This window comes from Fulmarus glacialis, unplaced genomic scaffold, assembly GCF_000690835.1.
Source record: "Fulmarus glacialis isolate BGI_N327 unplaced genomic scaffold, ASM69083v1 scaffold2547, whole genome shotgun sequence".
Taxonomy (NCBI): domain Eukaryota; kingdom Metazoa; phylum Chordata; class Aves; order Procellariiformes; family Procellariidae; genus Fulmarus; species Fulmarus glacialis.
Window position 1 is genome coordinate 216,473 of NW_009221157.1, and position 12,019 is coordinate 228,491.

General features: G+C 39.2%; 1 protein-coding gene across 1 annotated transcript in view; it reads right to left on the reverse strand.

Annotated features, from left to right (window-relative positions):
- The window catches only part of SDK1 (sidekick cell adhesion molecule 1), a gene marked incomplete at its 5' end in the record, with an annotated part of 152,876 nt that overhangs the window by 124,187 nt on the left and 16,670 nt on the right, over window positions 1-12,019 (reverse strand). The window contains 3 exons of the mRNA XM_009580985.1: window positions 8,344-8,517; window positions 9,646-9,748; window positions 11,803-11,970. Coding sequence (XP_009579280.1) covers window positions 8,344-8,517; window positions 9,646-9,748; window positions 11,803-11,970 — 445 coding nt within the window. The remainder of the gene's footprint in view (window positions 1-8,343; window positions 8,518-9,645; window positions 9,749-11,802; window positions 11,971-12,019) is intronic.

A 12,019-nucleotide genomic window follows, 5' to 3' on the forward strand; every position in this document is an offset into this window, starting at 1 on the left:
AATTTCCTCTCTCGCTTTTTTCCCCTTCTTACGATGATGTCCTAGCAATGTGACAGCAGTAATACATATGAACAGTAGAACACATGGGAGATATGATTTAACATGGAATTTTTCATACTCAAGGAAGCAGAAGACATTGACACTACCTATATAGAGCTACCAATCAAAATTACCATATGTATTCTTAGGCTACAGAACAGCTTGATTTACTCGCAGATTTAGGCTTATCCTGTCATGGGTAGAATCCTTCCTTCCTATAATAAGGATTTTTTTGGAAGCACCCAACTGGAAAAGATAGTGAAAATGCTTGCAGAAATCGCATGGAAATACAAAATGAAACATTAAAAAACAAAAATAAAACAGCAGCTCAATTAAAAAGTGTAATTTCTCCACATAAAGGCAATTGGTGGAAAAACATTTCATTTGTACTCATTGGCTGAAAGTCGGAGGCTGCATGGTGCAGTGAGAAAACTAAATTCTGCTACATCCCTTAAATGCTGATCTGTATTAAGTGATAAAAGCCCTTCAGCCATTATATTTGAGCCTGATTTGTACTCCTTATCATCCTGGTTCCTAAGGAGGACAAGGACCTCAGACAGTGAAGGAAAAGCAAGGAGGACCAGTTTTCACCCGTTCAATCTGCTGCTCCTCCCCGGGAAGGCGGAGGGTAACCTTCCCTCAGCATGCACCACTGCTAATCTGCTCTGACCAGAGCAGAAAGCCACAAGGGTACTTCACATGCTTAATTTAAAAATGTAGTCATTTCTGGTTGTAATATATCATGCTACTGAAGGCTTACAGTTATTTAAAAACCGCAACTCCTTAGCCACTCGCAAAAGTAAATACAGACTCTGGCTTTAAGCCAGAACAATAACTATGTCTGGGATTTGGGTTTCTACTGGAAGATTGAGGAGCATATGAAGAGCCAGACAATAGTATTATTATTTTTCTCTTAAAACTGTGTATGCTTTTGTTTACATGTTTATGATGGCTACATGCTGTGGAGTTAACATCAAAAAAAAAGTTTGCTGGAAGAACCAAGGAGTGGCAAGAAAAACACACAAATAATGAGACAACACAAGTGGAAGACATTCACCTGCCCACCTCTCTGTAGGCTAGAAGGGTTGATGCTTCCTAAGGCTAAACCTGAGACTCAATGTCTCATCTCATTTGACTTTAAACGCCTAACCAAATTAGCAGCATGCCACCCCAGGCTCCTTCTGTAGTAAACATGGAATGACACCTCAGGGTGTGATTCAGATCTTAACTTCATTAAATCACTTGCTCAGGATGCCTTGATTATGAGGAGTTTAGTCTATGCTCTCACTTAGGTCTGGGCATGTACCAACCAAGCTCCAGACTTCTGATGCACAGTCAGCTAAGACACGGTCAGTTTTAGGCTAGAAGAAACACCAGGCACAGGAAGGAATTTGTATGGGTCCAACAGAAGCAGATTTTGAACACAGCACTGCAAAAACGAGTTTAGGGAAGAGGGGGACCTGGAAACAAAGTAGGAGGGCAGCCAGCCTGCAAGACAAAATGGCAGAATAAGCCTGTGGTTTGGAAAGTGTGGAGTGGGAGTTTAAGATATGGCCATTTACCCAGGGATTACAGGAGCATGCTACTTAATTTTGAATGAAACATTGAATTATAATAAACATTGAACCTCTACTACAATTTATCATTACGTCCTAAGCAAGCTGGTTGGAAAAGTGTTTTTGTGATTAAGCTGGCAAAGGAAATTACTGAAGGAAAGAGAGTGAAACGTCTTGTTGTGACATGGCTCACAGAAGTCCCAGTCCCCGCTTCATTTATCACCAGGCCCGTGGGGAAGAGCTCAGAGATGGGCTGAGGCTTCAGCTTCTTCCAGAAGATGATGCTCCCGCAGGGAGCAATATAGGAGGGATGGCTGAGGGGGAGCTCACAGCAAACTTATCCCCATGTAAACACTTTTCTGGGAACTAAATAAACACTCCTGGAATATTAAGGATATTTCCAGGGTGTGCATTTACTAGTTAATCTTGTTTCCCTATACATTTAGAAGAGTTGAATTAACAGCTCGTTAATGACTAAGAAAGACTTTACAGCTCAGTCTCTTTTTCTTAGGGTACAAGTCTCAGAAGACTTTTGGAGGAGAGGGGGCATTCTCTTTTTCATGTTTTTTAAAGCACAAACTGAGTTTAAATGTGGGGTTTTTTTGTTTAGGATTTGGGTTTAGTTGATTATTCTTTTAGATTGACACAAAACGTTAATCTGTCAGCAGCGTGAAGGAAACAGGCACTTTCTGTTCAGAGATTGAGTAAGTGTGAGCTGCAGCAGCCATACAGTACGCCTATCTCCTCTAATATCATATTCTTTAGCCATATGTGTCCACACCGAACAGCAACAGATGGTGCTTACAGATTTAAATCCCTCAAGGTAAACATAACAAGTGCCTAAGAAACACACCTGGACAGAAATAAATATTTAAAACTACAAAGACATTTCAGCAGAGAAGTGTACTTCTCTCTTTGTAGTATACAAAAGCAGAGATTAATAAATAGTAATTCTTTAGCAAGCACTTACACTTTGTCCCCTTCTCATTTGCTACCTTATACTGTGTGGAAGGGATGATAAATGAGACCTGTACCACCACCATGAATATTTGCATTCCCAAAAAGAGATCATTCCTTCTTTTTTTCCTTCAAGAGAATTACTTTTCCTTACTGCTAACATCCAAGAAATCATTGCAGGGAATGGTAGTTTCAACCCTTCTTCAGGATAAGGACCTCAGACTAGAACTTCTCAACTTTTGATACACCAAGAAAGTAGATGAGGTTTAGTACAATAACACCCAGGCACAGAACAGTCCTTGATTGGACACTGTAAGTTTAATTCCAGCGTTATCATTTTTCCTTTTTTTTATTCACTGAAGCCCCAAACAGGAAATACATGAAGGTTTTTCAATATAGGATATCTTAAGACCTCAATCCTCTAATGCTGAAGAGTTGCATGGACGCAAGTTTTCTATAACTTACTTTGTATGATAGCAAAATACGTATATGGACACTTTTAAATCTTAATTGATAGACAAGCCCAGGGTTAATGGCATAGCCACCAAGGTGACCCGAGGGGACTCTGACAAAGCAATTAAAATAGCTGATTTGCAAGAAAAGAACATGAAGTCACTGTGACAATCCAGGAGAGAAATATTAGCTAGTTGCAGATGATACATGTTCAAAACAGAAACCCTTATTGTTTTGAGTCAGCTCATCACTGCCAGCGGACAGCTGAAAAATTCACTCAGCAAACACATAGTGTGTTTTATAAAATTAGCTAAAAGCAGACTATTTCCTGAGGGAAATACACCAGACATGGTTTGGAGAGATTTTTGAGAAAAATGGTCCAACAGCAGGTAATTAGAGAGACCGTGACTGAAAAAGAGATTACTAAAAAGGCAAGGGAGATTAAACAGTCAGTTTATAAAAAGCCCCATTTCATAAATGATTTCCTAAATCAGGTCCACCATACAAGTTTTACTCAGGAGCAGGTGATTCATCTGCTAGACCCGATAACATGGTAAGAAGTTGAGGCAGGAAGCACTCGGCCCTGATGGCTTTGCTCATAAAAGTTTATAATATTTTAAATTAAGAAACATGTCATCTGTTGTTCAGGACCTTCCAGTTTCTCTTGCAAAAGAATCCTCTCCAATTTCTAAACACAGGAAGGACTCTTGCAAGGCATCCTTGAGGCTTTTTGTCTCTTGCAGGCCTATAACGAGGTGGATTTTTTTGAAATTAAAGGCTTGCCGAGTCCCAGAGCATGCAGATTTATTTCCCATTTCATTTTGGTGGTCACCATGAGCTCAAATCTACAGACACTTGGGAAAGGCTTTTGAATTTTATGCTTTCTTTTTGCTAAAAACACCTACATTTCTGATATACCCTCAATGATGAACAGACACAATTGTATTTCCGAGTGTATTTCCAGGTGGTATTTCTCTTTTGAGTATCAAGTGCATTTAAACTCAGCAGTGAACCTTACTTCTTGGATGACATCTCAATAGAGAGCTCGGAAAAATAAATAGAGCTTTCTTTCTAGTGAGGAAGGAATAATATATTTTAAAGTTTGACATCCTTCCTGTTTTCACTCCCTGCAGAAAGGAAAAGAAATGGGCTATTGGAACCGAGGGATATGAGATCCATATGAAGGTAAGTTTGTAATGAGACATCATTTTGATTTGTTACTCTGCATTGGTCTTACTGATTTTATTTTCAGTAATCAAGCTATTTTTTTATGGGATATATTGGGAAGAAAATTGAAGAAGGAGGAATTACAAATACTCTAGTAAAAAGGGTATCAAAATTCATGTATAAATGATTGACAAAGGCAATACCGTGCATTCTTGGCAACCCACTGGGTTTTATAAATGGTTAGCTCCCCTCTTCTGCTTTTGAAGAAGACAGAACGATAATAGTTCTTTCTTCGGTGAAAGAGAACTGAAAGAAGATGAACTTGCTGCCAGGAATAAATTGTCTATTTTTGTATTACATTGTCCTCCCCATATTTTTGCATAGAGAAAGAGCCTAAAAGATTTTACTATATGTTGTGACATAACAGAGGCTTGTACAGGGCTTTGATTTTCCAACAATGCAGCATTACCATACTTTTCAGTCACATTCATACAACAAAGAGATTCTTTAGTTTGGACTGCAGATAGGCTGATACGGAGCAGCAGCTATCATCAGGCATAGATGGTGGTAATTCTCCGTATTTTATATACATTGAGAACCCTCAGGATACTTTGAGCTGGAATCAGCACAGATGCCCATCAGATGAGTGATACATTGTGATAACCCAGCTTCTGCAGCTTTAGGAACAAGCGGTTTTTCCTCTATATGTATTTCACTATGGTATTTACAGGACTATAAAAGTAAGCTAAATGAAGCTGCGATGTTTCATAACGTACAATTATTTTCAGGATCAAATCCTAAGAGACTTAGAGGAATGCAAGAGAAGCACAAGCTCATCATCAAAAGACCTGCAAATGTTTCTGTATTTGCAGGCGAGAAGCTCTGCTAGGAGAAAAAAAAAAGTAAGTAAAAAATTAAAATCTCTCTCTTGCAGAAGAGAAACATCACTCGCAAATGTTTTACCTCGTGCAAATCAAATCAAGTGATGTACATGAAGAATAAACACATTTAGAGGGAAGACAAATGAATGAATAGAGTATCTTGACTAGCAATTAGTTTCTGTGCCCAAGTACCATCAGTGAAAAATTGATGAGCAAAGTAACCTTTGGCTGCACTTTAGCAAGTTCTTCATTAGTTTTCTGGCTTTCCTTTTCAAATATTTTATTTCTTCATAGACATGCTGAGAAAAATGATCCATCCTGCTTGCACCACCAATGTATACTATGCTGTGCTATCAGCATATGTTCTTCTAGCAAAAACCAGTAACTTTTTCCTCAAGCCTGTCTTCCAACAAGGGAAGACAAAGAAAGAAAAAGTTTTCTTTCCTTCTTTTCACAGGTTAGAAAACCAGACCACTTAGAGATTAAATAACTGAAGGTCACCCTGAAGGTCAATGGTTTTGAATTGAATCAGTTTGAATAGAAATCAGTAATAAACTTATTTGTGCCTTTGGAAATTTCTCTTGACACGCCTAGAGGTAGAGGAGGGACATGCTGGTTCCTGGGGGGAAAAAAAGGTGGTGAGACAACTGGAGTTGTCAGATAAAGCTAAGTAGGCTAGGATATTATCCGTTGGTAGACTGCTCTAGTCTGTAATTGGTTGAGAGGCCTCCTTTGAACATTTGTCTGACATTAGTGGTACTCAAGGCACTGAAGTGTAAGTGCTCATCGATGGGAATGTACATGCCCTGTTTGTTAATGTTCTGCACAAGAGAATTATCTGGGAGAATAGGGAATGTTATAGATCTGTCATTCGTATACGAGCTAGAACTTAATTTAAGCTTTACTTCAGACAATTCCTTTCCACATATTTTTTTTTCCATTTCACTTCTGCTGTATCTCTATTTCTCACAGATTTGTGCTACTGAGCCAAACGATAATAATGAAAGCTGCAAAGGAATGCAATGTTTTTCGGCATTATTGCACTACCTGCAGCACTATTTTGAAATAAAATGTCACAATTCAAGGTACGATTGAGTGACTTCTCAGTTACTGAAGTCCTCTAAAAGAGTGGGTCTGATATATTTCTTTAATTCCTCCAGGAAAAACAGGTGATAGGTGATCAGCAACAGAACACAGGAGAAAGCAGAGATACAGGATTAAGAGCCAGTCCCAGTGCATGGAGAGCCAGCCAACACAACTGGAACAAGCTGGGGTGCAAGAAAGGCAGCCTCAGCAACATACACAAGACGTACCTCTCCCAGCTAACTTCTAGCCTGAGTTTTATGGAGTATAAATCTGTTCCTCACTGGTCACCAGGGAACTGCAAGTAAATACATCTCCTGTGCTGTACTGGGTTGCATAGGGCATCTTTTGCTATTCAGGATTAAGAAATGGTCAGACTACTGAAGTGTTTAGCACATATTTATAGCTTTGCTTCAGAGTCCAGATTTTAACATTCTTTTCAGTCTTTACTCCATAATTTTCTGCCCTCCATTCAAAAACCGCCTCAGAGAAAACCAAGTATGATTATATAGTAGCAATATATTTTGAATTGTCTTCTGCTCTTGGATTCAAACCAGCAGTAAAATGCACTCCGGGAGGAGAGCTGAGGAGTGCTTAATTAGAGAAAGAATGTATGACCGCTCTCTGAAAATGGGCATATGATCTAGCCTTGGCACTGTCAGAATAATGCTGTATCAAACAGCCCTCTGCATAGCAAATCTCAGAGGTGAACTCATTACACTGCCAACAGCAGAAGTTGCCATCTTCTCAGAGAGATCAGGCATGACCAGCAGAAACAGATGCAATTTTAGTTAAATTAAAGCATGCAGCACTACTCAAATAAATAAATAAATAAAAAGTCTACATAAAACATTACCTTCTTATTTATTTGATCTGTTGCACACATGTACGAAAACCACAGTTGCTGCTTTTAGTGATAAAAATAAAATGGAAGTACACTTCACCCAAGTGGAATGACGGAAATAGAAAATATGGAACCCCGTAATGATGTTTTTATAATCCTTTTTCAGAACTGAACTGCACTTTAAACATTTTATTGTTTTTATTTTTAAAGATCCTTAGGAATAAAGAAAGCCATACATAAAAATATTTTTCCCCTGAAAATGTATGTATAAAGAGAATGCAAGAGTAAGCAATGCCTGTACAGGGACCAGCTATTCTGATATATGTTTAACAGAGGAAAAAAAACTAAAAGTAAGAAAACATTTTCTTATAACCTTGGCATCACAGGGCAGCACCTGGCCTTTATGGAAAAGCCTTACGGTGTGGGATGACAGAAGGATTCAGGCTGGAAAGGACCTCAGGAAGTCTCTGGTTCAACCTCCTGCTCAAAGCAGGGTCAGCCATGAGATCAGACCAGTTTATCCAGACTAGTCTTCAAAACTGGAGACAGTATTCCAGATGTAGACTAATAAGTATCAAATAAAAGGGAGTAATCACGTCCATCAATCTACTATGCCCGTGTTAATACAGCCCAGGATGCTGTCAGCCTTTTTTGTTGCCAAGGCACACAGCTGGCTCATGTTCAGCTGCTGTCTACCCAGATCCCCAGATTCTTTCCAGCAGAACTGCTACTGGCCAGTCAGTGCCCAAACGGCATTACTGCAGAAGTTTATTCCTCCCCAGATGCGGATGTTGCATTTGTCTTTGCTGAATTTCATAAGGTTCCTGTTGGCGCATTTCTCAGCCTACCTAGGTCTCTCTGAATGGTGGTCCTGCCCTCGAGTGCATCTCAACTGTCCCCCACCCATTTTGTGCTACCTACAAACTTGATGAGCATGCACTCCAACACCTCCTTCAGATCATTGATAACAATGCTGAACAGGACATGTCCAATTAGATTCCCCTGCAGCAGTCCGCTTCTTACTGGCTTCAGGCGGACTACAACCTCTTAATCGTTATCCCTTGAGCTCAGTCACCCAACCAGATGGACGTGTACACATGGCGTTTCAGGGAGATGCAGACACTTGGAAGTAACTTCCAAGGCTCCAGTTACTTGGAAGTCCAAGCAGCATGGCAGCATGCAAAAGGGAAGACACATGTCAAGGCAATTTAATTAGGAATGAGCCAGGCTTAACTTGCCCTAAAAAAACCCACACCAAAAATCAAACTTACAGACTCCCCGGATCTCCTAGAATGAAATCCTAGAAAAATGCCCAAGGGTATCGGAAACCAAGCATAGTGTATATTTAAGATGGAATACTCACATCACTTCTAGTCGAGCCATTCTGGAGTCGTTTCCTCCAAAAGAAATGACATCACAGGTGTAGTCTCCGATGTCACCTGACCATGTCTGGCTGATGAGGAGGGTCCCATCTTTCTCTACTGTGATCCTGGAACTGCTGGATGTTATTACAACACTGTCCTTCTTCCAAACATACCTGAGTATTACAATGCTTCAGTTAATAACTACTCACAAGAACTTCAAAACAGATTTATTTGAACTGTGCAATAAGATACCAGCTCTGTAATCACACGTTAAAAATGACAGGCCCCTACTTTCAGGAACAGTGCCTTTTATAAATTTTAGTTTTAGATCAGTGATCAGAATGAGAAATGTAATTCCATCCAAGTTACTATATATTTTATAAACAATACTATATATTTCACATGGAAAAGGTGAAGTACTCACGTCCAAGTTCTAAAGTCCACCTTTGTCAGCATTTTAAACTAGAACATCATACTCTGAAGTTAACAGCTGAGGTGTTGGCCCATCTCTGCTAAGACTGTAATAATCTTAGACTGCCATAATCCGTAACATCTTAAACTGCTGTGACAAGGTTTACTAGAGCTCATGCATTAAAACACACACACCCCAACGTGTCAGAGATGTTTATAGCCCATGGTCTTACAATTAAGTAACTCTACATGAAATTTTTACACCTGTATTTCTCTTTCCAAAGTTCTTTCTGCAGTTCACCCTTCTAGCACCCTCCAAGCTGTTCCTTGCATTTTCTTTCATTTGTGTTGCTTTCAGACTACATGAATTTTCATGATAAATTTATTTTAAAATGGTGAGCTTCCTCTAAATGCTATAGTGCAAATTTTAATAGTTTAGACAAATTCTGTTTTCCTTTACACAGTTAAAGCAGAATATAGCCCCTAGTTATTGAGTTATTTCCAAGAACATGGGCATCTCTTGTGTTGCTTTCATGCACCCCAATGTAAACACTTCTGAAATCCTATTCCTTCTCTTTGGCTTTTACTCTCATTAAGTATCAGCTTCTGACAAGCTGGTTTCATTGATAGGGTATTAACCTTGACAGTAAAATCATGGAAGGCTATATTGAAGTCATGAAGTGGAACATAGCTCATTGTAAATAATACATAAGGCTGAAATGGAAGATGGGATTTATATGATTAATGATACAGTGTACAACCTTATAATGCAGTAATCAGGGGTCTGGTGTTAAAATCTGGGGTCTTGAAACTTTCCACCTAATGCTATTCATATAGCTTATAAAATTAAGCTCGGATAAACCACACAAACAAGAACTGACACCACCAACCTGATTGAAATTCTAGGATCATGAGTCGCTTCACATCGCAGAGTGGCTGTGGTTCCTTTGATCACAGTGCTGTCCTCAGGGGGGTGAACAATGAAAGTGCGATCTGAAAGGAACACAAGCCATAGTTCAGGTGAAATTACAGCATTTTGACTGGGGTATTCACTCAGAGAGCAGGCAACTGAACATTTGTCATTCAAGGCAAGCAGGCCATTCCTCTTCAAGTCTTTGCTGTGAAGGCTCCCCTCCCTCTAATGTCATTGTGTCAAGAAGAGGTGGTACACTGTAGGGTGCAGAGAAGCAAAAGCAGCAGAGGGCATGAGTCTGAGTCGGCAGTGATCTGAGCAGGAAGAGCGCTAAAGCTGTACTAACTCTCACTTGTCTTGTGGTAAGCATCTATGGCAACTCCCTAAAGTCATAAGGTAGCAAGTATGTTTGTAATGCATTATGAATGAATCCAAACACACATTTAGTCAGGAAACAAGTCACACTGTTTGGTGCAGGGAAAACAAAACCAAAGAAAATCTGTGCAAAGAATACACTAGAAAAATATCCAGCAAGAGGAAAACTTAAATGGCACCCTACAATCTCATCAAATCCAGGAAAAAGGTTAGAGAAGGAGGAGTTTCTGGTAGTCTGAATTTTCCATATAAGAAAGATATGCTGTTTACTCAAATGTTTCAAAACATCTTTATTCAAGCACCTCCTGGAGACCCAGAACACAATAATTGCTGTAACTACAGCAACCAGCTCTGGTGTGAAAGATCTCTATTATGCTTAACACACAGTAGCAGCAGCAGATAGCATCAGCTGAAGCAGGTAGACAACTAGGATGAGTATAGAAGATATGTGGATAATGTTAATCAGTCCCAAATCCCTACAGAGATAATCAGTGTCTACTGAGATATCCCATACGTGCACAAGAAGGAATCATCAGCAAAATCAAGAGTTAACTCTAATACCATGGAATTTTTAGCATTATTCCTGATGTACCTGTGTATGCTTTCTAGCTTTATAATGGTGCTGTTGCTACACAAATATTAGGTTATATTCACTTTTCCTGCTCCAGTGCAGTACAATGAACAGGAATTATCTTTTATACATTAAGAACCATGCCTTTGAGAATTAATAGGAAGGATCTCCTTTACTTGATCCATACACTTGGATATCATTCAGTTTACAACATCCTGATATGTATACCAACTCTACATTGTCAATAAGATAAATATGATGGTCATATAACGCAAGTACATTACATTTACTGCCAGTATTGTTTTCAGGTATTCCCAAGTTCAAAAGGCAAAATGTTGCTGATTTAACTTGCAGAGTTTTGGGATTAGCAAATGTCAAATATGCACCGCACATCAGCAGCATAATCAGTACTTCAAGCACAGGAAAGGAGAGAGGGCCACAACACTTCTGTATTTATTATCATCATATTCATTGTTTTTAATCATTTTTAGTCCCAGCTCAGGGATCATAATTTCCTGCCTTTAGTAGCAAAAAACACGTTAAACTTAAATTTAACTCAGTTAGGAGTAACACAGGTGAACCTGTTGGATCAGGCTCTCCAACAGAGGAAATAAAAAAATAGAGATCAAGGGCAAATGGTCAAGAACAAAATCATTTCATGGGTTGCCCTGTGCTGTGCCAATTTGTAGCATGAGAGTCGCTGAAGTCTGCTGTACTTTGGTTTGGCTTCTGACAGTGCCCAGGGCCACAAAGAAATACAAAGGTATGAGGAAAATCATATCCATTGTACTGTGGCCACAGCCTTAGTAACAGCATGGGCTGGTCTATACTGCCTGCAGACTCCTGATGGCAGAAACCAACTGCAAATAGCCAAATCTAAAAGTTAAAAGGTCTGATTTGCAATGCAAGATTCACCAAGGCAAAACCTGAGTAAAATTGTAATTGTGATTGAAGCTCTATTTGAATACACTTCCTTTCACAAAATATAAACGTTTATATGCATAATTTTACAATCAAAAAGGATATTTGTGATAGGTTTCCTAAAATAGATACATTATTCCTGTTAAGTCATACAAGTATCTCTATTAACTAGAAAAGCATAATTACTTATGAAAATTTCCCGAGCATACAACAAAAACTGATTAATACTTGATTAAAGTTAGACTTTAAACAAAGCATTATCCTTACTCCACACTGTCAGCATCACAAAAGCATTCAGAGCTCCTTCAGAGTTGACTGCACAGCAAGTATAATTGCCGGCATCCTGAAGGAGAACGGGTGTTATCTGGAGCCCTCCAGATTCAAGAAGAATGAACCGAGGAATCTGAACTGAGCCGCTGGCTAAGATCTGGTTTCCTGCAACACAGAAGGGAAAAATAGCATGATTAGTGTCACGTAGACTGCA